The 27,828-nt window shown below is 35.5% G+C and overlaps 1 protein-coding gene across 5 annotated transcripts in view; it reads left to right on the top strand.

The window, feature by feature from the left end:
• Nucleotides 1-27,828, top strand: part of LOC131663161 (apoptosis-linked gene 2-interacting protein X 1) — a 1,103,979-nt gene that overhangs the window by 558,567 nt on the left and 517,584 nt on the right. For all 5 annotated transcript variants that reach the window (XM_058933370.1, XM_058933362.1, XM_058933344.1 and 2 more), the window contains one exon: nt 11,752-11,875. In XM_058933370.1, the coding sequence (XP_058789353.1) occupies nt 11,752-11,875 (124 nt within the window). The remainder of the gene's footprint in view (nt 1-11,751; nt 11,876-27,828) is intronic.

Below are 27,828 nucleotides of genomic sequence, written 5' to 3'. Positions count from 1 at the left end.
TTCGAGGCTAGATAAACACATAAGTGAGTGGCGAAGGGACTCACTTAAATCAAGCACCCCGAACAGTGAGAGGCACGGGGACTCACTTAAATCAAGCACCCTGAACAGTGAGAGGCACGGGGACTCACTTCAATCAAGTACCCCGAACAGTGAGAGACGAAGGGACTCACTTTAATTAAGCACCCTGAACAGTGAGAGGCACGGGGACTCACTCAAGCACCCCAAAGGAAACAGTCCTTACTACGTCCACGTCGTTGTTTCTGGGTAGCGCTAAACGTAAGGTTGACACATTTACAACAGAAGCTTCAATAATCATGAAGTTTCCGTTAAATAAACATCATACATGGGATAGAGATGTGTGGGACTGGGGGATGTCTGGTGTAACAGTTTAGCATGTGAGGCTATGAAGAGAATGGGGTTCGGATGTGCAAGTTCGATTTTTGTTTACTAGGATGTGAAAGTTTTAGGTGTATAGGTTTCCGTTTTAAACCAACGATCAATTTGAACCACTTAAGCCTGTGACTCGTGGAAAAACGACTTCAAATGGATTTTTTGGAGTTTGACATTGATTTGACCTTGAAATGACCGTGAATAAAATGTCTCGATATGGTTTTGAACGTGAAATTTTCCGCTCTTTCCGAATCCGGGGTCAAAAATAGGTGTTCCTATTCAAAAAAACCACTTGACCTTGAAATAACCTTGAAGGTCAAGTTCAAGGTCAAATTTGATAGAACCATTGTTTGGCTTCTTTCGTCCCCTACAAATTTTGTCTGAACCATTTTTTCCTATCTGTCTTGGAATTCGAAAAATCCAGGTGTAGCGATTAAAATGGGTCTCCCTGTATATAGAACCGCCGTATATTTATATATTACAAAAAGACTGACAAGCCTTATTCTTATTTCTACGTTTTATAATATGTAGATAAACAGTTCATACAGTTTTTCTACAATATAGAGCCTATCGAGGTAAAATAAATAAAAACGTATCAAAACGACAGTTAATAAATGTAGGAATACCGTAGGGCATTGTTCTAGGTCCAACACTATACTATTATATACCTCGGACCTACAAAAGTCTATTAATAACTTAACAGCAGCATATGCAGATGATACAACAATTTTAACAGTATACCCAAAGTTAACAATAACAACCAAAACATTACATAACTACATAAAAAATCACGTTCAAAATTGGTTTAACATCTGAAGAATAATAGTAAATGAAAGCAAATCAATACATACGACATTCACACATCAAAAAGATACCTATTAGATTAAACGATAAATATTGTTATGTATTCTCCTCTGATTTCGAACGAAATACGTTGCTAAGCGATTTTGTTAGTTTGTTTTATTCGATTTGTTTTCTCAGAGTATGTTTTGCATTGAGACGATAAACATATAATTGTGGTTATTTTAAATAAATACATTCTCGTTCTTTTTATAACAAAGTTATTATTATTATTTTGTGTGAGTGTGCGGGTGAGTGTAACATTTTGGGGGTTCGTCCGGGATATTTCGAGATGTCAGAAAAAACGCCGCGCACACCAACGCATGTACCATTCCAGACAAAGACAAGAGCACAAATTGCCTCGGACGAACAAGCCGCTGCAGTTGCTATTACCAGTGCCGAGATTGTTGCTATGGCCGACGTTGTGCTTGTTAACGATGACACCGCTGCTCCTATTGAACATCGACCGGAAAAACAAACAAGACCTACTAAAAATACAGGTACTGTTGCTCGCACTAATACTAAAACTGCTCGTGTTGATTCAGGGGACGACTCGACGGCTAACGGCTCGCGCTCAGGGAGCAATGTCTGGGTAGTGATTGCGGACGTTTTGCCAACGCCGCCGATGGTCGCAGATGCCTCGGGTGCACTGACCGATGAATTGCAAGCGGCGACTGAACCCGTCCTTGCGCCTACAGTGACCGATATCCCGTTGTCACAAGCTACTCTCCAGGAAGCGCTGTTAGCTCTTAACGATGCAAGGGTTGAATTCGATAAGTACCGAAGACAACTGGAGGTTATACAAACCGAACGAGAGGCCGAGCGAACATATAGTAGACAATTGGAAGAAAAATTACAACATCGCAGCGTTGAAGAACAGAACGCTACGACGGAGCTTCGTCTACGCGATACTACTGTTGTCGATCATCATCGAACCATTGAGAATCTAGAGTCACAACAATGTCTTCTTGAACAACAACTGACCCAGTTCCGTCAACAACTAAACCAGATGAGCTCTTCTTCCTACCTTACTACACAAATTACACCAACAACAAATACAGCGAATACAAGTAATACGTGTACACAACAGATAGGGTTAGATAATAGAACAAATAGGGAGGTAAATACACCTATTGTAAACTCAACCAGATCAATTGAAGAAGGGTTAGGCTATAACTTCAAACCTGACACTTATGATGGTACAACTCCTCTATGTGAATACTTAAATCAATTTAATTTAATTGCAAGAGCTAACGGGTGGAATGATGAAAAGAAAATTATAGCATTGGCAGCTTCGTTACGTGATAAGGCAAAAGGTGTATTGAGTAGCTTTACCGATATGGAAGTTTCGGATTTGAAATCATTATTGGAGAAACTAGAAGCACGATTCGGTGAACATTTAGAATCAAATAGTTATTTCTTGTTTCAAAATAGAGGACAGAAAATAGGCGAAGATCTTCCAACATTAGCTGCTGATATCGAGAAACTGGCATCGTTAGCTTATCCTGAATGTTCATTAGAGATTCGCGACAAAATTGCTTGTGCTCAATTTATTATAGGTATCTATCATACTGGGGTTAGGGAAGTTCTTCAATTAGAGCGTATCACTTCTCTGAAAATAGCTTTAGCTCGCGCTCTAGAAGTGAAATCGATCAAAGAAAGAAATAAGATTCCCGTCTTTCGAAATGCGCAAAATTTCCAAAATAACCCAAATTCTTCAGAAAATAAATTTTAAAATGAAGCAAATAGTATAGATAATAGCAAACAGAGTCAACCATTCGATCCTCGAGAATGGTTGAAGAATATTGAATGCTATCATTGTCATAAAAAAGGACATACACGCTCTCGATGCCCGGAGCAGGGAAACTAGGATGTGTCGAACTTTCAGGAGCGGGTTTGACATTTAGTGAACAAGCTCCTTCCAATAATGATTTGTCGAATATGCGCGTTCGTAGAGTTCTTGGAAATTTGAAAACTTTTAGGTTTGAGGGTAGTATAGACATAGATACAGGCTCAGACGTGACGATCGTCAATCTTCGATTTGTTGATCCTCATTATCATAAAATTTTCTATGATGCTCCGAATGTAAGGTATCCCACTGGTGAAGAAGTTTCTATCCAATTCAGAACAATTGTCCGCGCTAATTTGGGTCGATATTCAATCTTGATGACAGTTTTTGTTGCAGACATTACTGACGACTGTATACTTGGGTGTGATTTTTTGAATAAGACCGGAATTACAGAATCAATAAGTGACATTTTTAAGAGTACTACAGGTATGGTTGTCAGTGATGCTACCGCAGAATGTTGTAGAATGACAGAATATGTTAAAGAAGTACCAGATTTCTTGCTAGACCTCTTCGAAAATAACATTAGTAATTTAGATCCTTCACAAAAGAAGAAATTTGCTCAACTTCTGACTGATTTCCAAGACATTTTTCAAGATGATAATGTTGCAGGAAAATGTAATTTAGTAGAACATAAAATTGAGCTGAGCGATCCTCATCCTATTAAACAACCGGTTTGTCCAGTTCCTTTTCATATCCAAACAGATATTAATCGAATGATTACTGATATGCAAAAACAGGGTATTATCGAAGAATCTTCTAGTTTTTGGTGTTCTCCAGTAGTTTTTTTAAAAAAAAAGGATAAAACTTGGAGATTTTGTGTAGATTTTCGGAAGTTGAATGAAAAAACACTTAAAGATTCACATCCATTACCTAAGATCGACCATATTTTAGATAAATTAGCTGGCAAATCTTGGTTCTCGACTTTAGATCTCAAAAGTGGATATTGGCAGGTGAAGATTCGTCCGGAAGATAGAGAGAAAACAGCCTTCTCAATTGGAAATGGTTTGTGGCAGTTCATCGTTATGGCTTTTGGCTTATGTAATGCTCCGGCCACTTTTAAAAGGTTAATGGAGAAATTGCTCCGAGATCTTTTAAATGAGATCTGTTTAATTTATCTTGATGATGTTATGGTTATGGCAAAATCATTCGATGAGATGTTAGCCAATTTACGCAGAGTTTTTTTGAGGATACGTGACGCTAATTTAAAATTGAATAGAAACAAATGTGTTTTCTTCCAACACGAGATAGAATACTTAGGACACATTGTTTCAGAAAACGGAAAAAAAACTGATCCCAAAAAGATAGAGGCTATGGTTACATGGCCTGTCCCTCAGTGTAAGAAACACGTGAAAAGTTTCACTGGATTATACTCTTATTATAAACGGTTCATTAAACGATTTTCTTCTATTGCTAAACCTCTGTATCGCTTAACTGAAAAGGGAACCAAATTCAATTGGACAAGTGATTGCCAAAATTCATTTGTGAAATTAAAAGAAGTTATAACAACTCCACCTATTTTAGCTTTTCCTCGTACCGATTTACCTTTTATTTTAGACACAGATGCTTCAGATCATGGGATAGGAGCTGTCTTATCACAAGTTCAGGATGGGGTAGAGAGAGTAATAGGTTATTATAGTCGTGTTCTAACAAAAGCCGAGAGAAATTATGGTGTTACTCGTCGTGAATTATTGGCAGTAGTAGATACAACTAAACATTTTCATTACTACTTATGTGGTAGAGCTTTCTTCATTCGTACCGATCATTCGGCGTTAACATGGCTTCTTTCTTTTAGGGATTTGGATGGTCAATTAGCTAGATGGTTAGGAAAATTAGCTCAATATAATTTCAAAATTTTACACCGCAAAGGTACATCACATGGTAATGCAGGTGGTTGTTCTAGACGACCCTGTAGTAATTCTTCGTGTAGATACTGTTTTAATATAGAATCACAGTATGCACAGGGTGATTGTGTCGGGCGGATTGTCTTTGAAGAAACTCCTCATTCAGTTTGGAAAGATCGTCAATTTCAGGATGATGTCATTCGTACTATTTTAAATAGTAAAAAGAAAGGTAAAAGATTATCATGGCAAGATATTTCTTCTGAAGATGAATACATGAAAATATATACATCTCAATGGGACTCCTTAGTTATTTTAGATGACATTTTGTATAGAGAATGGATCTCTTCTAATTTGAAGTCAAAAGTTTTTCAATTAATAGTACCTAGTAATTATATTAACACGGTTTTAGAAGAGGCTCATGATTCCCCTTCCGGTGGTTATTTTGGTGTTAATAAAACACTACAGAAGGTACGGAAAAAATTTTATTGGACTTTTTGTAAGAAAGATGTTGAAAATTGGTGTAGATCTTGCTCGAAGTGTATAGCGAGAAAGGGACCTTCAGATAAAAGTCACAGTAAGATGAAGATCTACAACGTAGGATTACCTTTCGAAAGGGTTCAAATGGATATTTTAGGCCCTTTTCCGATTTCTTCTTTAGGAAATAAATACCTCTTAGTCGTAACAGATTGTTTTACAAAATGGGTAGAAGTTTTTCCACTCTCTAATATGAGAACAAAAACTATCGCCGAGATATTTGTTCGTGAAATTGTATGTAGATACGGAGTTCCCCTTGAAGTTCATACTGACCAGGGTCGTAAATTTGACGCTACACTAATCAAACAACTATCCCAATTGTTAGGTATACAAAAGACTAGAACAACACCATTACACCCACAATCAGATAGCCAAGTAGAAAGACAGAATAGGACAATACTTGACTACTTAGCTAAATACATATCAGATAATCAAAAAGACTGGGATCGTTGGATTGTCTTGTACCTTTTAGCTTACAGATCTTCTGTTCAAGCCACAACTGGAGTTAGTCCAGCGGAAATGTACACCGGTTCAGACCTGAGACTTCCCTTAGACTTGATGCGCGGACGTCTTCCTGAAGTAGAGACTCCTCATACACGAGAAAACTATATACACAAACTCAAAAACAACATCGACAAAATACATCATTTTGCAAGAACACACATCAAGATTACATCACAACGATCGAAGAAATATTACGATAGAACAGCTCGACACATAAATTTCACAAACAACCAAAAAGTATGGTTTTTCAACCCTCGACGGCTCAAAGGAAGGACACCAAAACTCCAGAGTAATTGGGAAGGTCCTTTTACAATTATCAAGTAGATCAATGATGTAGTCTTCTGTATCCAGAAGACTCCACGATATAAAAAAAAGATTGTCCACATTGACCGATTAGCGACATACCACGATAGGTAGATTCTTCTGCTCCGCTCACGGTTTTTGAGTCGTGGTTTTCCCGTGAGCTGTAGAGCGAATGCTGGAGCAGGGATGAAGTTGCGGTACCACGACAAGTTTACCCCCCACTTTTATCCAAGAATTACCTAAAAGATAGATGTTCATCGATGATACTACTGTGGGCAAAAAGTAAGGTGAATTTGTTTGTAAAATGAAAAATCTTTATTTATTCTTCTACATCAATGTCATTCCCTTCAAAGTCATCCCCTCCCGATAAAATACACTTATGCCAACGTTTTTTCCAATCCTCGAAACATGCCAAATAGTCCCTTTCCGGTATAGCCATCAGCGCCTTCTTCCATTCAGCTCTTATCTCCTCAATCGACTCGAAACGCGTTCCCCGGAGTGGTCTCTTAAGTTTTGGGAATAGCCAGAAGTCACACGGAGCTAAATCAGGCGAATACGGTGGTTGCGGAACGATATGCGTCGAATTTTTGGCGAAATGGTCACGAAGAACGAGTGCAGTGTGAGATGGTGCATTATCGTGATGCAAAAACCAAGAGTTGTTGGCCCATAATTCTGGTCTTTTTAGACGAATTGCTTCACGCAAACAACGCATAACGCTCAAATAATATTCCTTATTAACAGTTTGGCCGGGTGGAAGGAATTCATAGTGCACCACACCACGAAAATCGAAGAAAACTGTCATCATGACCTTGATTTTTGAACGACTTTGACGTGCTCTTTTCGGTCTGGCCTCGCCTTTAGCACGATATTCGCTTGATTGGTCGGTTGTTTCAGGGTCGTAAGCATAAATCCAAGTCTCATCTCCCGTAATCATGCATTTGAGCTTGTCCTGATAGTCAGAAAGCATTGTTTCACACACATCAACGCGGCGACTTTTTTGCAAGAAATTGAGCGTTTTCGGTACCAAACGAGATTTGACTTTTCGTAGGCCCAAATGGTCTTTCAAAATTGTTTTCACAGATACTTCTGATATTCCGATCATATCAGTAAGGTCTCTAACAGTCAACCGACGATTTTCGAGCACTAATTCCTTCACTTTATTGACGTGTTGGTTATCTGTTGACGTCGATGGTCGTCCGGAGCGCTCCAAGTCATCAACACGTTCTCGACCCTCTTTGAAGTCTTTGTACCACTTATAAACATTTTTCTGCGACATGGTAGAATCACCAAAGGCCTTCCGCAACATCCTCAACGTTTCCGCAGCCGAAATTTCATTCCGCAAACAAAATTTGATGGCACTTCTTTGCTCAATTAAATCAGACATTGTAAAAATCGAAACATGCACTCTTGGTCGTTTGGTAAACACAAGCGTAAATATATTACTGATGATGACATTGACATGAAATTTGTCCCAGATGTCATTCGCAGTCCTACCAACTCAAGAAAAAAAGAACTAGCCCGAAATGTTAAGCCCGCGAAGTTTAAATTGAAAATTCACCTTACTTTTTGCCCACAGTAGTACCCTGATGTTATCTGGATTTGATGATTCTATATTTTAAGAGACGAGTCCTGTAACCAGATAAGTCAAGGATTAACCCGCTTGAAAATAGAAGATTTTTAAGATTTCACGATTTCAAGTTGATGATACGCTACTTTCAAGAATGAAGATGGATCATCTTTTCAAGAGACGGGTCCTTTGGCCCGGTGAGTCAAGGATCAACACGCTTGAAGAGGACGGTCTTTCTTTCGTTTGTGAGATGGTCGAGACGATAATCTAAAAGAGGGGGAATAATGTTATGTATTCTCCTCTGATTTCGAACGAAATACGTTGCTAAGCGATTTTGTTAGTTTGTTTTGTTCGCTTTGTTTTCTCAGAGTATGTTTTGCATTGAGACGATAAACATATAATTGTGGTTATTTTAAATAAATACATTCTCGTTCTTTTTATAACAAAGTTATTATTATTATTTTGTGTGAGTGTGCGTGTGAGTGTAACAATATATTCCACAAAGCAATCAAATAAAAGATCTAGGTATTCGCTTAGACCAAAGACTTATATGGAAAAAACATATATTCACTAAACTTAAACAGTTGGGTCTAAAATAAAGGAAAATATACTGGCTCATCAGCACAAAATCGGAGCTCTCAATTGAAAACAAACTGCTGCTGTATAAGGGTATACTTAAATCAGTCTGGACATATGGCATTCAACTATGGGGCGCTTCTAACTCGAATATCGAAATCCTGGAAAGATTTCAATCGAAACTCCTACGTAGTATAGTACGGGCACCATGGTTCGTATCGAATGTAATCGTCCGAAATAATTTACAGATACCTACAGTCAAAGAAGAAATTAAAAAATTATACGCAAAATACAATTCCAAACTTCAAAACCACCTAAATAAACTTGTCAACAAATTTTTCAAGATATCCATTGCCAACACCACATTGAAAAAACATTAATTAATAAATGCACAAATAAATTAACTTAATTATTTCAATCATACTGTAAAACAAAGACAGTATACTTACTGTCTATACTATATATACGACTATAGATATGTCTAATAGCAACAAAATTTGCTTATTGTCTCCATATGTAAGACAGATTTTGAATAGTCTTGGAGTAATAAATAAAAAAAAATTTTTTTCCAACCATATGAGTTCTGAAAATTAACTTTTAAATGATCATTAGTCATTGGCTTTTCATTTTTATGGAAGATATTTAATTGAGAATAATAAATATATTGTGCCAGTAATATGATAATTACACAGGTTTATAAAATAAAAAAAGTTCAAGATGATTTAACTGGACCACATAATATTTATGTCTTTCAACGCGTTGAACGAAAATAAAAATTTGATCACGGATTCGGAAAGAGCGATAAATTTTACGTTCAAATACATATTCTTCGAATTTTCCAACATGGATCTTGGAGGTCACCTAGAAGTCAAACAAGTCATAGGCCAAATTTCTTTTCGACTCATTCGAACTGTCATTTCAAACGTGTTATGCACTTCAATCATATATCATAATGTATTTTTGTATCCTAAGTGCAAACATGGTATACATTGAATCCCATTGAGTTATGGTCAAGGTCATTTTAAGTTCATTCGTTCATTTTGTAAGAAATGAAAATAGCTTTAAACCCTAATTTCCTTAACCTTCAAGTCCTGTAACATTTGCATGTATAAGTTCAGATCTTTACTTTCAATTTCCTTAACCTTCGAGCATGTTACCTTTCTACGCTGTAGACGCGACCCTCATAACCCCGATTTCTTGAACCCTCGAGTACGTAACCTTCCTACGCTGTAGTCCCAATCCTCTTAACCCTCATTTTTTCAATTATATAGCGTTTAATTCTGCCACACTGTAACTCTAACCACCCACACCCCAATTTCCTTAACCATCGAGAACAGAACCCTGCCACCTAGTAACTCCGACCCCTCACGCTCCAATTTCCGAAACTTTTGATCCTTGTAAACTGAGGAGCTCAAATGTTTTTAACTCTCGAACAGTTAACCCTGCCATACTGTAACCCCAAACCACCGCACTCTACTTTCATTATTTCTCGAGTCCCGTGAACCTACGATGCTGTAACCTCAGACTCTTAATCCGAATTTTCTGAACCCTCTAGTTCTGTAATCCCGACATGATGACAAAAGTAATCTGCATAAGAGCAATTTCAAAATTTATACAATTGAAATTCATTGCAAATTACTTTTGGTCACTGGTTGGCAAGCTTACAGAAGCAAGATTTTAAGAATTTATAGGCATTTCATCCAAGACTGTTGGATTGGACTCCTCAGGAAGGATCCAGCAGTCCCTCTTCGAGGCCTGGCTATTCGATGTTCAGTAGGTAGGCTAATAGGAGGAATCTGATTGTTTCTCTTGAGAAAAATTAAGCCCTATACTGGCAATATTTTCAGTCATATGAGAAGGTTCGTAACTTTCTCAATTTTTTTGAATCATAATTCAAGAACATTGAAATTTCAAAAGTCATTTACAGATCAATTGGAGAAAAACAGAAAAATATCTGGTAATAAATATATCACTCTAATGTAAGCGCGCTTTTTTCTTTGGTCTGTATGTTTCATGAAATGTTCTTTTTGGCGCCTTTCTTTTGTGTTTGACAGAGGTATCTCTATTCAGATTCCAGCAGTATTCCGACATCATATTGACATCCCAAAATTCTTGGTAACGCCTTTCCATCTCTTTAATACCTTCCTAAAATCTTTTCCCTTGCTCTTTACTATAATCTCCAAAGTCTTCTGGAAATTTATCCAAATGATAATCTGAAAAGTGGAGCTTTAACGTATTAGGCATCTAACAGCTTTGTAGTTGACGACTAAGTCCCTGACTACAGGTTTATAATTTGGATGTCTGTTTTCCCTAAAAATTTTGTTTTTTGATTAGAAGGAGAACAGTAGGAGTATAAAGGTGAACATTTTTTGGCATGCTTGGTGCAGTCTACATTTTTATTATTGAATATTCTGCATAGTCAAAAGTGATTGAAATAAAATATTTATATATATTTTTAATGTATTCTTTTGGTAGAATACGACGGAATCATCCGTTTTACCTAAGCTAGCTCTGCTGAAGCTCTAATGGTGTAAAATTCCTAAAAAAACGAGTTTTTCTAATTTTTCAATATGGCGCACCAATTTCATCAGTTTGAAACAAATTTAGATATGTAAATTATACAATATTTTACTTTCCTACGAAAATCTGAGCCGAAAACAAGTAAACGGTTAGTTCTAGAGTGATTTGAAATTAAAAAAAAAATTTTTCAGGTCAGTTCCTGCAACCGCATATCTCTGAAAAAAAATCAGTATTATCCAAAGAAAATAATGCCGTAAATATGGTATCGATAGCTTCTTTAGATCTGGAAAAAAAAAAGTGAAAAAACCAGCTTTTTCAATATATCTTGGCTTGAAAAGGGTCTAGGAAGATTCGGTTTGCGGCAAACTTACTTCTTTTAGATTTAGAATTTACCTAAATACTCATTTCTTAAATCCAGGGAGATTGGCATTTTTGGTCTTAAGCGGGGGTACCACTTGAAACTTAAGATGTCATGTCGGTAAGTTGATCCCATTTGAATCTTATGTGAATGCATATCCTCTGTGCCATTATATGTGCAATTACACCGGAATGGTAGAGAGCACGGACTAACAGAACAATCGAACGAAAGGATCGAGAGACGTTCACGTTGCGTTGAATGCAGTTGTTACGTGAGAATTCGTTAGTATGTCCGTTTAATATAGTCATCAACTTCGATTTACTCTTTATGGAATTGGTATATTGTTCAATGGTTTGAAAAAAAAATGATTAAATAATAAGATTTAATATTTATAGTAACTATAGACACAATAAGAATACTCAGAATGATTTTTAATTGAAAAATACTTATTTTACATTTTATTTTTTAGATCTCTTTATTGATTTATTACCGATAGCGGTTCATCGTGCCATGTCGAAGTTCGAAGTTCAGAAGAATGAATTAATTAGTATAGAGATAGCTAAAATACGTAATGCAAGACAATTATTGAATGGGTAAGTTATAATTAGTTTTTGTAAACTTTTGTTAAAAAAAGCATAGTACGTATTAACAAAATAATTACACACGACCACAATTTGAACAAGAAAAAATTCCTCAGCCATATTGATATCTTATAGGTATTACGGTGCGCTAATTATTATGAATCCGACGTCCCTATAATCTCAGCAATTTAAATTCAAGGTCATCTGAAGGCCAAATGCATTTATTACAAAAAAAACATAAAATTTGATCTCGGATTCGGAAAAGTTTTCTTCTAAATATATATGTTTTATTTTTTGTAATAGACTCCTCAAGGTCACTTGGAGATCAAATGAGTCATCCGTATACCAAATTCATGTTTAACCCATGCAGAATTACAATATAGACTTTTACGTATATTCTAATAACACAGGCATACAAAAAATAAAAAGTGGTCTGTATCAAAAATAACACACATATATTCCCATGTATTTTGCCACGCTGAATCCGAATCCGCAGTCAGTTTGAACCCAGCACGTCAGGATCAAGGTCATTTGAAGGTTAAACTCGAATAAAAGTAGTATAAAAAAATGTAACTAGTATTTCTATGGTTTCGAGGGTCGCTGAACATAAATACGTCATCCCCTTGACCCAAGCACGCCAGGTTCAAGGTCATTTCAAGGTCAAACATAGATATTGCACGAAAAGTTGAATTCTGACTACAGATTTTGAAAGTACGGAAAAAATTACGTTCAGAGACAATTTTTTCAATTTTTTTTATCGTGAATCCAGCGGTCATTTCGAGGTCATTGTATTTTGATCCCATGAAAATCAGTATGACCATTTTGAAAAAACAGAAGTACGTCTTCAATGAATAAAAAAACTCTTTCCATACGTTTTGACGGTTGCTGAATCCAAATCCGTGATCTCCGTGACTCAAGCACATCAGGTTCAAGGTCATCTGGAGGTCAAACTCAAGAAAACGTAGTTTAAAAAAATGTAACTAGTATTTCTATGGTTTTGAGGGTCGCTGACTCCAAATCCAAAATTAGAATTGCTCCGACTACTCGAGTTTGGTTTGCAAAGTGATAGAATTTATACTTCTCTTCTCTTGTAACGTACCCTTTTATCTTCAAAAGATCTATGCAGCGGTTTTCTTTTTCTTTTTTTCGTTTCTGACTCGTTTTCCTTTTTAAGCATCCAGCAAAAATCTGCCATCATAATTATATCCCATCTTCCTTGATACCGGCGTTCCATCTCTTTGATATCTTGATGAAACCGTTCACCCTGTTCTTCGCTATAGTCTCCGAGATTTTCTGGGAAGTAATCAAGATGAGAATGTAGAAAGTGCAATTTTAAATTCATTAAGCATCCTAATTCTTTGTAGCTATTTAATAAATTTTCCACCAAAGTTTCTTAATCTTCACTTCTCTGATTCCCGAAGAAATTTTCTGCTACTTTCTTGAAACTTGACCATGCAGCCAATTCTACAGGGGTCATCTTTGTGATAAAGTCGTTATCTCTGAATAAAGTGCGGATTTGGGGATCATCAAAAACACCTTCTTTTAGTTTGGCATCACTTATGCCTGGAAACTTCTGTCCTAAGTATTCAAAACATTTTCCATCCTTGTTCAGAGCTTTGACGAATTGCTTCATAAGACCAAGTTTGATATGAAGGGGTTGGAGCAAAATTTTTGAAGGATCTATTAAAGGATCCCGGAGAACGTTTTGTACGCCTGGATTGAAATCAGTTCTTTTTGGCCACTCTTTCTGTACATAGTGATGCTTTCTATCTCTACTATACCACAGACACAAGAAACAGGGATATTTTGTAAAACCTGACTGCTGACCCAGAATCAGAGTTGAAATTTTAAGATCACCGCACACTTTCCATTTGTGATCCGAGTAATTGATTTTTTCTAATACAACTTCCAAATTCTGGTATGTTTCCTTCAACTTCGTTGAATGAGCTATCGGAATAGGCGCAAAAGAGTTTCCATTGTTCAAAAGTACAGCTTTGAGGCTTCGTTTAGAAGAGTCAATAAATAACCTCCACTCTTCATCTTTATAAATATTAGGTTTCAATTCATTCATTAATCCTCTCACATCTGTACAGAATGTCATCGAGTTCTCTGAATCTTTGGCAAAGAACTTACGAAACTTCTCTTCTCTATTCCGATAAACATAAGCCTTGGTCCCCTTGAACAACAATTCTTCTTTTTCAATACTGCGGCCAGATACTCGGCTCCATCTTTGGGTAATCCCAAATCTCTTACGAGATCATTCAACTCTTTTTGATTGAAAGTTTCGGGGGTATTATTCGAGACAACGCTTGGTAAATATTCATCTTCTTTGCTATCACTTTGACTGTCACTTTCCTCATCTGAGGATTCAACAACTTCCATTTCCTTTGGTGCAAGTGATGTATCAACTTCCATAGGTTCTTGGTCAGTAGCTTCCTCTTCTAACGGTATTGGCTTTTTTACTGATGCTACTTCAGCGTACACGATTTTATTTTTTGTAGTTGCGTTAAAGCCAAAAGTCTTGGTCATACAGAAATAGCAATCGTCTCGACATAAAGGTTCAGACCATATCATAGGCTGTGAAAATTTGAGCTGACTACGAGTCCGACATTTCTCCCATCGTGATAACATTGTTCTGCAACAATTGCAAAACATTTGAGGTACCCAGACTGTATTTTGGCTGACAACCTTTAAATTAAAACATTCTTCGTAAATAGTTATAAACCTATCTGATAACAGCCTTCGATATTTTGGCACTTCAAATTTTCCACAAACATAACAGAAATCATCTGTTTTTCCATCACACCTATGAAAAGTAGATTCTATTCTACTAGACTTGCGGTCACTTGATGACGACGCTTGCGGGCCCGCTTGCTCACCTTGACCAACCGCCGATACTGGGCATCCGAAACCCTGCATCATACCTTCTCGTGTGCCGGCCATGACGGCATCGTGCTTTCACCCCAGAGCTTTGCCGGAAAACAAAAAAAAGAAAAAAAGCCGTTTCCCGCCGTCACCGCGTGGAGGTGCCCTGGGTTCCGGCACACGAAAAACGTAGGTGTGATATAAAATCTTACGCTTTCAGGCTATAGCGAATAACAGGGTGAACGGTTTCATCAAGATATCAAAGAGATGGAACGCCGGTATCAAGGAAGATGGGATGTAAATATGATGGCAGATTTTTGCTGGATGCTTAAAAGGGAAAACGAGTCAGAAACGGAAAAAAGAAAAAGAAAACCGCTGCATAGATCTTTTGAAGATAAAAGGGTCCGTTACAAGAGAAGAGAAGTATAAATTCTATCACTTTGCAAACCAAACTCGAGTAGTCGGAGCAATTCTAATTTTGGATTTGGAGTCAGCGACCCTCAAAACCATAGAAATACTAGTTACATTTTTTTAAACTACGTTTTCTTGAGTTTGACCTCCAGATGACCTTGAACCTGATGTGCTTGAGTCACGGAGATCACGGATTTGGATTCAGCAACCGTCAAAACGTATGGAAAGAGTTTTTTTATTCATTGAAGACGTACTTCTGTTTTTTCAAAATGGTCATACTGATTTTCATGGGATCAAAATACAATGATCTCGAAATTACCGCTGGATTCACGATAAAAAAAATTGAAAAAATTGTCTCTGAACGTAATTTTTTCCGTACTTTCAAAATCTGTAGTCAGAATTCAACTTTTCGTGCAATATCTATGTTTGACCTTGAAATGACCTTGAACCTGGCGTGCTTGGGTCAAGGGGATGACGTATTTATGTTCAGCGACCCTCGAAACCATAGAAATACTAGTTACATTTTTTTATACTACTTTTATTCGAGTTTGACCTTCAAATGACCTTGATCCTGACGTGCTGGGGTCAAACTGACTGCGGATTCGGATTCAGCGTGGCAAAATACATGGGAATATATGTGTGTTGTTTTTGATACAGACCACTTTTTATTTTTTGTGTTCCTGTGTAATGTTTACTTATGTATTTTGACGTGTTGAATCTAAATCCGAAGTCCTTATGTTCTGAGTCCGTTAGGGTCAAGATCATTTCAAGATTAAATATATTTATCATAAGTGCTTTTGCCGTTTGCGCATCTACCGAGTTTGAGCATGCTTTCGAACGTCTTTGTTTAAAATATGAAAATTTATCAGCTGCACAGGTCATGTCGAAAGTATGCTCAGCTCGTGCTCACCAAAGGAGAAAGCGACACTTAAAAGAATTGTTCGGTAGGCCTTCAACACATGAACGGGGCAATAAATGTGTTGCATATGTTGCGCGTTTGTTGGAAATCCTACGGACTCGCCGCTCATTAGACCATAAAAAAGGGTCGGATGACCTGAAAGAGAGAGAGAGAGAGAGAGAGAGAGAGAGAGAGAGAGAGAGGCGTGTGGACGATGCGTAGGTCCAACAAAACTACGCCCTTCTGACTCACTGATTGGGCCTTATTGAACAGCTAGAGAAGTAGGGATAAAAGGAGGAGAGACTATTTTGTTTTCCACGTCACCAAAGGGCATGAGACGCGGCCAGTTCCTTCCGGAAATGCATCGAGGTAGATTCTTTCTCTCAATAAGTGACGCCTTGTGTTGCTATTCATCTCTGTTATACGTGCGATCAATCTTATTAGTGTTTGTGATTGTAAAACTATTGTGTGCGTGTGTGTGTAGTCGTACACCTTTATTTTTCGCTCGAGATCATCAACGACGCCTTATTAGGGGCTAAGGACAGGAGAGCCTGTTACCTTAGCAGAGGACTTCCTCTGGAGCGTCTTCACCCTTGCGGCAGTTTGCCCGTTGGATCCATCACCAGTAGAAACGTTAGCGAGGGCACCACCCGTACGAGCTACGTTTAAGGTAGCAGTGAAGATGTTTCCCTACATCTATTCCTTGTTGTGTAGGCATCAAGCTGGTAAGCGAGCGAGCGAATATTCATTGAGTGGCCATTCAGTTTATTACTGCGACATCCCAACTATGTAAGCGTGTTTATACGATTACTTCACACTGTTTATTATTTCTAATCTTATTTAAATAATCTTCGTGACATTTGTTACATTTAATTTTAAGCTATATTGTTATTTTATTGTAAGTTTTATTTTCGTATTTATTTTATTCAAATGGCTTTTTCCTCACCTACGACTGGAGTTTTTTATGCCGACTGAATCTTAGAGTAATTCATATTAATAAATTAAAGTGCATATTGATTGTTTAAATTCTGACTTTTTATTCCTTGTCATCACGAATTCAATTTTGAGTTGAGACTTATAGCATTGAGCACATTTACATTCTGTCTAATAATCTAGCTATCATCTAAACAATAGGTAAACATGAAATTTGATCACGGATTCAGAATAAGTGAGATAATTTTTCGTTCAACGAGATATTTTCGATTTTTGCCAACATTACCCTTGAAGGTCATATGGTTGTCAAATATCTTACCAGTAGACCAAATTTATGTTTAACCTATATAGAATTACACTATGGATTTTTATGTACATTCTGGTCATGTATTTATGTATTATGACGCGCTAAATCGAAGGTCATTTGACGGTCAAAAATGTTTTATGACTAGTGGTTAGCTTATAGATGTGTTCCCTCTCTCGTTTTTACTCGCAGAGATATCGCCAATTGACTGTAGCATTAAAAAGTTGCTAAGCTTGGGATGTGAACGTGACGTCAATCTACGATATACCACAAAAAATTTACGAGGGACGCGTCCGTTTATTATCAATCTACGAAGCGATTTTTGTTTGGGTTGAATAGTAGTGTCTCTCATAGGAGACCAATAGTCTAACGTCATATTTACATCCCAATAACTTTGATATCTTCTTTCAATGTCTTTGAAGTTTTTGTGAAATCTCTCTTCTTGCTTCTTATTGAATATTATTGTGGCAGTCTCATGGTTCGACCATCCACATCCAGGTGATAGCGGCCAGCCACGAGCGGCAAGAAAGACGCTCATTGAATATATAAGACCGCATAGCGGTAGGAGCAGTACTTTGAGCGTACGAGGCAGATGTTACCGGCCGTCAAGCCTCACTGACGAGTCCAGTCGGTAGCATCGGGACGAAACGCTTTCTACCTTACCAACCTCTCGAGTGTGAGCCTGGCTGCCTCACACTACGACCAACCTTTTACACGATACTCCTCATACACACATACATTCATACAAATACAATATATCTCTCTCTCATGTCTAGCAGCTAAATTATAATGGTTCATATTTTTATTTCCTAAAATTGAAGGACCCCACAGAAAATCAATGGAAAAGTACTTCTAGTCGAATTTTCTGAATTTTTATGAATAGATAGTTCCAAGTGAGTAAAACAAAAGTCTGAATGGGTCCAAGCACAAAAAATGGACAGTTTTTGAGATATTGAAGTTTGATGGTAAACTCAAATAGTGATTTACTGAAAAACAGCGCTAAATATTTTTAAAGCTTAAACTGTTTAGCATTCATGTAAACCTGCGCACAAGACATAAGAAACTACAAATCGTGTGTGTGTGTGTGCATGCGCACGTGCGTGCGTGACTGTGTGTGTGAGATTGTGTGCGTGTGTGTGCGCGTGCTTTGGTTTTAGGTGCATGTTTCCCCAAAGTGTTTACACAACGCGACATTTTCTGGTGTTAGACTCTTTTTATATATGCTTTATATGCGCTCGCGTAATTACAAACACACATAATCATATATACAGGATGTTGAAAAGGTAACGAAACTTCCCAAAAATTTGCCTAGTAAACTATTATTTGTATTCAAATAACAGCACTCATACATTAGTGTAATCACTGTCCCAGCACTGTACGGATCCCAGTCACGAAGGAAGAGGAGGCGATGTATAGCTACGCTAATATGGCGGACAGCTTCTTCGTTGCCGCACTTGAATAGCGTAAACGCTCGAAGCGATGACGATGTGCGTAGGGTTGCACGACTTGCCGCAAGATGCATGTGCGCGATCGCGTAGTCAAACCTATTCTACCCTCTCCTACTGTCTCGCTGATGCGAGCCGCGGAAGGTTAGCGGCGCGCTGCCCTTACTTTTGACCAGACCTACTTTTACTTATGTATTTTTCAACGCTGAATCTGAATTCGTAATAAAAAAATGGCCTTTCACCTCAAATTTTAAGGTTTACGACAAAAAATCTCATATTTTGCGGTTTTTTAAGGGTTTTTCGAAATTAAAAATTAAAAAAGTAAAAATAAAATTATTTTGCCTACAAAATTGATTTCTACGGTAAAAAATACATCGAAAACTTTAAATGTATATTTAACTATTTTTCAACTCTTCATACTCAGTTGAAACTACTGAAAAATGAAAAAAGCCAAAATTCATGCTAAATTTGACTCGTAATCGATTGAAATTTAACTTTGTCAGTTCAAAACAATTAGCAAGCATTATAAATGGTATATTGGGGGGTTTTAAGATTGCTGATCATAAATTTGACGTCAGATTTTTTTAAAGACCACTCTCAGGAGACGTTAACTAATAACATATGAGATAAATTTTAATGATTTTCTTCAAAATCTTTGTTTGAAATCCATTTTAACGGTTTTTCATGATTGGAATGTTAGGTATAAATTAGGTTTGAAATTGATCACCAGTCACACTAGTGAGAGAGTGTGCGGTAATTTCAGTTATTTTTAAGTTATTGTGGTATTAAATAAATTTTCGCTTACGCACACGTTTTTCATCGAATGATCGGTGTAAAGGATTTCTGGCACGTTCTTGTCTCTTTACCGAAGTTGTCTCTCTTTTTATCACCCAGCAGTAATCTCCCAACATATATATACCCCACCTTCCTTGAAATTTACATTTAAATTCTTTTAAGTCTTAGTGAAACCTCTCACCTTGCTCTTCACTAAACTCATCGTTATTTTCAGGAAATTGATCAATATGAGAATCAAGAAAATGAAGTTTTAAGTTTATTAAGCAGTCTGATTTCTGGTAATTACACACCATTCTTTTAACAATATTTATGTAATCTACGTCTTTTGTGTAACCTAAAATTTTGTTGACACGACTTTAAATCTTGACCATGCTGCTTTTTTGGATTCATTCATAGTTGTGTCAAAGATTTCATTTCTAAATAAAGTACGGATTTCAGGACCGTCAATGATGCCTTCTTTTAATTTAGCATCTGATTTCATATAAAACACTTTTTTTAAAGATTTAAAATATTGGCCTTTTTTGTCTAATGCCTTAAGTAAATTGTTTCGTCAACCTAAGCTTTATATGGAGAGGAGGTATTAAAATTTTGAACAGATTCACGAGAGTTTCTTTAAGAATATTCTGTTTTTCAATTGCAAATGAGTCCCTTGGTGGCCACTTCTGTTGTTTGTAGTGATTTATTCTATCTCTACTATCGAACATACGTAAATAACATGAATATTTTGTGAGTCTAGATTCTTGTCCTAATATCATGGATAAAATTTTAAGTCTCCACATATTTGCAAATTATGTTTTTTATACTTTCTTTTTTTCAAAAACAATTCAAGATTTGAACTTTTCTGAGTGTAGTTGAATGTGATAACAGTATAAGAGCATACTTGTTTGTATTGTGAAAAAGTACTGCTTTTAGGAGGCTCCAGCGCGAAAATTTTAGAGGTCTGTTGTAGTTATTTCAATAGATAAAAACGTGCTGAATCCATTGGTATAATTATTTATTAGAGTAGCCGTGGGAAATTTTGAGATATTTAATCGCAAATTTAAATCATTTCGTATAGACTATATATAGGTTCTTATAAAACGACGCGAAATTTTTTTAGAAATTATCATTTACATTATGTTAATGGAGTTGTTCAACGGTATAAAATTGATATTTTATAGAGAAAAAGTTGAGCTTTCAGATGGTGTATCGCATAATATGGATAGCCGTGGAAAATTTTGAGTTATTACCGAAAATGTTACTAAAATTCGATGACGCGGTCTGCCGTCGACTTAAATTATCTCGTGTATAATATTTTCTTTTGGCCATTAAAGCCTCAAATTTGGTAGACAGATTCTTGAGATGCTAATAAATAATGTGGCAATCAAAAAATGTGGATTTTCAAAAATTCGTAGTAGATTTTAATCAACCGAAGTTACGTTTTTCGTCATTTTTGAGGTTATAATTTTTTTTGGGAATACCATGTTATGCATTGAATTTTAACTCAAAATATAAGATACTAGAGTCTTTGAGGAACATCTCTGATTTTTTTTCATTGATTGGTTAATAATTGCCGAAATAACGAGTTGAATCCCAGGAGTCTTTTTAATGCACTAAAACAAAGTTGAGAGTCGGTTGAGAACCGTCATGGCGCTGGAGCCTCCTTAAGGCAGAAATGAAGCTGCGCTGTGCTGAATCAGTGAACAGTCGCCAATCTCAGGTTTGTACACGTCTGGCTTTAATTTATCGACGATTCCTTTTATGTCAGTGCAGTAAATTAGATCTGCATTTTCATTAAAATACTTACGAAACTTTTCAACGCGGTTACGGTAGGCACTTACTTTAGTATGTTTTGTCACCATATTTCTCCTTTTTAAGTCTGAAGCTAGTAATTCCGATTGTCCTTTGGTTAAATCAATCTTTGTAATTAAATCGTTCAGATTTTCCTGATCATATTTTTCAACAGTTCGCTCTCTATCGATAAAACATACTCTTCATCATTGTTTAGAGAAATATTTTCTTCACTTTCATCGGATTCATTAGAATCCTCATCTGTTGCGTTATCGTTGTTGTCAGTTTCTTGTTCGTTAATTTGATCTATTAAATCATCATCTACATTTAGAACGCTCAAACCTATTGTAAAAATATCCCGAGACTCTTTATTCTCGGATGATTCTACAAATACTTTTTGTGGAAACTCAACATTGTGAACGCTAGAAAAAACTATACTTTCTTTCTTAATTTTACTTATGCCTTCTATTGTTGTTAAACAAAAATAACAATCGTTTTTATCTTCAGGTTCTTTCCATTTTGTAGGTGTCGTAACCTTTAATTTGGTCCTGTCCTGATTCGAACTGGTTCGATTCATCATTGTGTAACTTGACCACATACAATATAAGGGACCCAGGTTTTGTCTTGTTATAAAATGTCACTGTCAAAGCACATCCTATATGAATTGCTTATTAATTCTGTAATTTTTCTTCTTCTTTTCATCTCGACTTATAGAGAACATACATAACACAAGTTATCCAAATTTCCTATACACTTATGACTAAATCGATTACTAGACGTACCAGTTTATTGAAGGTTGAAGGATGACATAAATTGAATGTAAACCCCACAAACTAGAAATCCTGTCCTGATTGCAGGTGAGTCCGCCGTCCCATACCTCCCCTATATATGAGAACTTTCTGGCTTTGATGAGGACAATGTCAGCTCGTCATCAGACACACTACATCGTCATTCTTACATCTTAGCGCTCCTCTGCAAGACAGTGCGTCTTCGGTGGTTACATTACGGCGAATAGTTGGACCAAATGAATTATTCTATACATCCCATTTTCAAGGCAGTTGTCATCGTGGCCAACATATTTTGCAGCAGCAAGTTTTTGTAAGTACCACTAAAGAGTACTGATACTTGCTTGAATTATTACTTATATCTCAAATGCACCTGAAAATTGTAGTTAGCCTATTCATACACACACTTGAGTATACGTTGTGCTCATGAAACTAAGGTAGCATATTAATTAGCACTAAGCAAATTTTACAACTCCTACAATATAGAAAGATCAAAAAGATAAAGCGATTCAATATTTTGTTTAAAAACTATAGATCGTAATAAAAATTGTAAACAATGTAACTATGGTAAGCTTAAATAGAATCAAGAGATATATTTAATCATTTGTCAAATTAAATTAATAACTTTAAATAAATTTGAGTGGTAACGCTAAAAATTAAGGGAATTCTTTCTCTATACAATAACGAACAGTATGTTCCTATCGGCAGGGAGAGAACTGTTGAAAAATATGATGAGGAAAATCTCAACGATTTAATTAGAAAGATTGGTTTAGCCAAAGAACAATCGGAGTAACTAACTTCAGACTTAAAGCGGAGAAATATGGTGGCAAAGCATACTAAAATAAAAATAAGTGCCCACCGTAACCGCGCCGAAAAGATTCGTAAGTATTTAAATGAAGATGCAGATCTAATTTACTGCACTGACGTAAAAGGACTCGTGGATAAATTAAAGCTAGAGGTGTACAAACCTGAGGTTGGCAACTGTTCACTGGTTCAACACAGCGCAGTCTTGAAGCAGTACTTTTTCACAATACGCACAAGTATGCTCCTATACCGTTATCACTGTTGGATAAATGAAAGGAATGATAATTAATAAAGAACGTTCATTAATAAAGAAACTTAGGACTATAGAGAATACGTCTTTACTTGGTGCGAGTCGCTAAGCGTCAGAATATAAGCACGCAACGCACGTAGTGCTCCACTTCGTATACACATATAGACATACGGAAAGGGAAAGGATGGAAGTGTACGTAGTATCTCACTCATACTCTATAACACACATGTACACTCTACAGTCCAAAGGAATCTGAAGCGCCAAAGGAACCTGAATAAGAGAACTTGAGAACGGAACCTGACATTGTACAATATAATATGTACGAGTACTCATATTCTCAACACGCCTCCTTACATTTATATTGTACAAACTTTATTTTACATTTAACATACGAGTATTTCTAAATTTTTTGAATTTATCTTTACATAGAGGCTTCGTAAATATATCTGCAATATTTTCATTAGATTCAATTTTTACAATTTCTATTTCTTTTTCTCTAACACTCTCATGTACACAATGGTAATGGATTTCTATATGTTTTGAGTTTTTTGTAAAATTACCATAATTCGCTATATTTATTACGCCGGAGTTATCTTCATAAATTTTCATCGGTTTTTTAATTTCTAAATGAAACATTTTTAACAATTCTTGAACATATTTTAATTCACTCACAGCTTCTGATAACGCAACATACTCAACATACGTTGAAGCCTTTATTATACATTCTTGCTTCCGCGACTTCCAATTAATTACATTACCAAATAATCGAATTACATTACCTGTAGTAGATTTTCTATCTATAATATCGCCAGCCCACTCAGCATCTACAAAGCAATCTACTATTTCACAACTTTCATTATTCTTATAAATTAAACTTTATTGTTTTGTCAAGTACAAATATTTCAAAATTTGCAGAGCATATTTCCAATGTGTTTCGTTGTAACAATTTTGAAATCTACTCAAATAATTTACACTGTAACTTATATCGGGCCGTGTGCCTGAACTAATGTATAATAATGCACCAATTAAATTCTATACTTTATATTTGGTTCGCTTTCTTCAGCCTTTTCAATTTTTAAATTTGTTTCCATCGGAGTATTATATAATTTACTATTTTCTATTTTCTATTTATTTGCTAACGTATCAATATATCTTGTTTGGTTTAGTTCCATAATTTTGTTACAGTAATCATAATTTATATTAATGCCAAGATATTCTTTTATCTTGCCTAAATCTTTCATTCTAAATCTATTTGCTAACTTTATTTTTACATCCTGTATTTTTCTTTTATCTTTTCTACAAATTAGTAAATCATCTACGTATATTAATAAATAAATTTCACCTTTTTCAAATGAGTATAAGCATAAATCTACATTATTTCTTACAAATCCTATTTTCGTAATATACTCATCAAAGCACTTATACCAATCTCTAGGACTTTCTCTAAATCCGTATAACGCTTTAGATAATGTATACACTTTATTGGATCCATCTTCATAACCTTTAGGTTGATTGACATAGACCTCCGAAGTAACTTTGTCATTCAAAACGGCAGTTTCTACATCCATTTGTTCAATAATCAAGCCGTATTGGCAACAGTAAGAAAGTAATATTTTTAACGTTTAATTTTTAGCAACCGGAGAATATATGTCATCAAGTACATCATTTTGCTAAAAGCCTCTAACAACTAATCGTGCTTTATATGTATTATATGTTTTTCTAGTACAAACCCATTTTACATCAATAACCTTTTTATTATTTGCTCTATCTACTAATTTCTAAGTTTTATTTTTATTGATGTATTCTATTTTCTGATCCATCGCTTTTTCCTAATTTTTACTATTAACGCTATTAATCGCCTTCTCAAATGTACAAGGTGTATCAATTCTACTAAAATTTACAAAAATATTATAAACTTTGGATTCTGGATATCTTACAGTACTTTTCCTTTCTCGCACCGATCTACGCGGAATATTTTCTTCTACATGTTTTTCATTTTTAGTTTGTCTCTCAAACTCATTCTCACTTTCAGAAACGTTATCATCAAGGTCACTATCAGCATCATTCTCTCTTTCTCTACTTGACTCGAGAGTCAAAGTAGACGAAAGTGTATTTTTTCTACCAAGGCTAATACATTTTACATTTTCCTCTATTATGTCTACGTGTCTCGCAACAATTACTTTATTATCTATAAGTACCCTATATCCTACATCACTATATCCTATTAAAATTCCCATGTGTGCCTTTCTATCCCATTTCGACGTTCGTTTATGTTCCAGTACTCTGACAAAAACTTTACTACCATATAATCTTAAATTTTTAACGTTTGGCCTTTTCTTAAAAAATATCTCATACGGTGTTTTCTTTTTAATTGTGTTTGCTAACGTACGATTTTACAAATAAGTCGCTGCGTAAATAATTTCGGGCCAAAATCGTTCGTGCACTCAAGCCTCTGTTTGTAAACACCGCGCCATATCTATGATCGTTCGATTAAATCTTTTCACTGTACCGTTTAACTCATGTACATACGCTGGGCATTTATTTAGACCGATTCCTCTTTCTTCTACAAATTTATATATACGATTATTCAAATATTCTGTCCCGATATCGCATCTTAAAAATTTTACTCTCTTCCTTGTTATATTTTCACTTTCATTTATAAAACTTTTTAAACAATGAAAAATTTAATTTTTTTTTAATGCAATAAACTTTAGTAATTCTACTATAATCATCAATAAATGAGACAAAATAAATTTCTCCATTTAAATCAGGAATTTTAGAAGCATAACATACAACCGTATGCACTATTTCAAGTATTTCTTTCGCTATAATTCTTTTATTCTCAAACGGTAAATTGTGCATTTTATTCTCGATACAAGTTTTACATTTCATATATTTGTTTTCAAGATTGTTCGGAATACCCATTAACAACTGATGTTTACACAGTATATCTAAATACTTAAAATTCACGTATCCTAACGTTCTATGCCATCTCTCCTTTTGACTCATAACATTTTAATTTGCGTATCTAACCGACTTTGTTTTGCGTTCACTTTTAAAACCCCATTAGCCTTTCTTATACTCCCCAAAGGTTGTATAAGAAGAGGAATTGAAGTTTAACATACTTTTCATTTTAAGAATTTTATCATTATTAAATGCAACTTCTGTTACTTTATTATATCTCGCAATCATCTTTGTTACATTTCCTTCAGAAATAATCTTATTGTTTTTCATTATCCTACCATAACTAATTAAATTTGCATTCATATCCTTAGCATAAAAAACATTATTAATATCGACGTTATTTTTATTATCGAACGCTTCAAAATAACTAACTACATTTCCGATTTTAGTTGCTCTAATCGATCTGTTATCTCCAAGATAAATATTTACCGGTTCTTTTAAATTTATACATTTTGCAACGATTACCGAAAATCGTTCGACTCGCGCGAGGTTAACCCATTAAAGCCCACGCTAAGACTGGTTGAGATAGCGACAAACAAACTGTGCTATCTTTTGCATAAGTGAAAAATAAAATATACGTATTTTTTTTTATGTTATTTTCAATTGTTTATAACAAATTATTTAAACAAATTACAAAAAAATTCATAATTATCAAAATCTAAATGCGGGAATCGATTCTGGAGGTGAAATCAAGACGAAAACCTATATAACACTTTTTTGTCAGAATTCAATTTGTTAGTGTAACGTAGGAATAAACAATTGCATGTTGGGGAGAAAAAGTGACCATGTCAAGTCCCAAGCAAAATCTATCTGGAATAGCAAAAAATAAACTGTGCTATCCTTTGCATAAGTGAAAAATAAAATATATATATTTTTTCTTATGTCATTTGCAATTGTTTATAACAAACTATTTAAACAAATTATAAAAAAATTTATAATTTTCAAAATCTGAATGCGGAAATCGATTCTGGGGGTAAAGTTTAGACGAAAACCTATATAACACTTTTCTGTCAGAGGCCAATTAGTTATTGTAATGAAGGAAGAAACATTCGGCCTCCTGAGAGTGTTTCAAAAAATCGTATAAAATGAAGCTAATTATTGTATTTATCCATCAATATTGGCATGAATTATTGTAAATATAATCGGTGGGATTGAATTATTGTTCATTGCCATGTCCTTCTTTATGACTTTTGCAAACAGGCATAGAACATTTCTCACAATACCATTCCGTTCTTGTCCGACATGTTGAAATTCCACATTTCCTAAGACTCCCATGTTTCATCACGTGTTCTTGGGATGAAGTTTCACTCTGTTTCTGTCGTTTGGGGGGACGTTTGGAAGATAACTTGTCAATATAATATTCACAAACTTCTTGAACAATATCTTTGGAACCTTTTCTTTCGTCTGGATGTAACTTATTGTAAATCACTGTAGCGTTTGCTAAGGATGCTTGGATGAGCCGTAATACAAGGCACCATGTCCATTTCTTACTTCGAATTGTAGGCATCAAAGCATTACAGTGTTGATCATGTAGATCGACGCCACCCATGTGTTCATTATACATAGAGAAACAATGAGGAAAAAGAATAGATTTTTTCGATGATTCCTGCCATCTCTGCATTTCAACTTTTGGTTCATTTCCATATTTCGAAGAGAGAATCGATACTGGCTTTGAGTCCATAACTGTAATATAATTCAATTTTGAATTCACTTCATGCATTGAAATAGTGTATCCTCTTTT

Source organism: Phymastichus coffea, unplaced genomic scaffold, assembly GCF_024137745.1.
Source record: "Phymastichus coffea isolate CEN01 unplaced genomic scaffold, Cenicafe_Pcof_1.1 PCOF00002, whole genome shotgun sequence".
Taxonomy (NCBI): Eukaryota; Metazoa; Arthropoda; class Insecta; order Hymenoptera; family Eulophidae; genus Phymastichus; species Phymastichus coffea.
The sequence above is the reverse complement of the archived record's forward strand: the minus strand, read 5'-3'. Positions and strand labels throughout refer to the sequence as shown.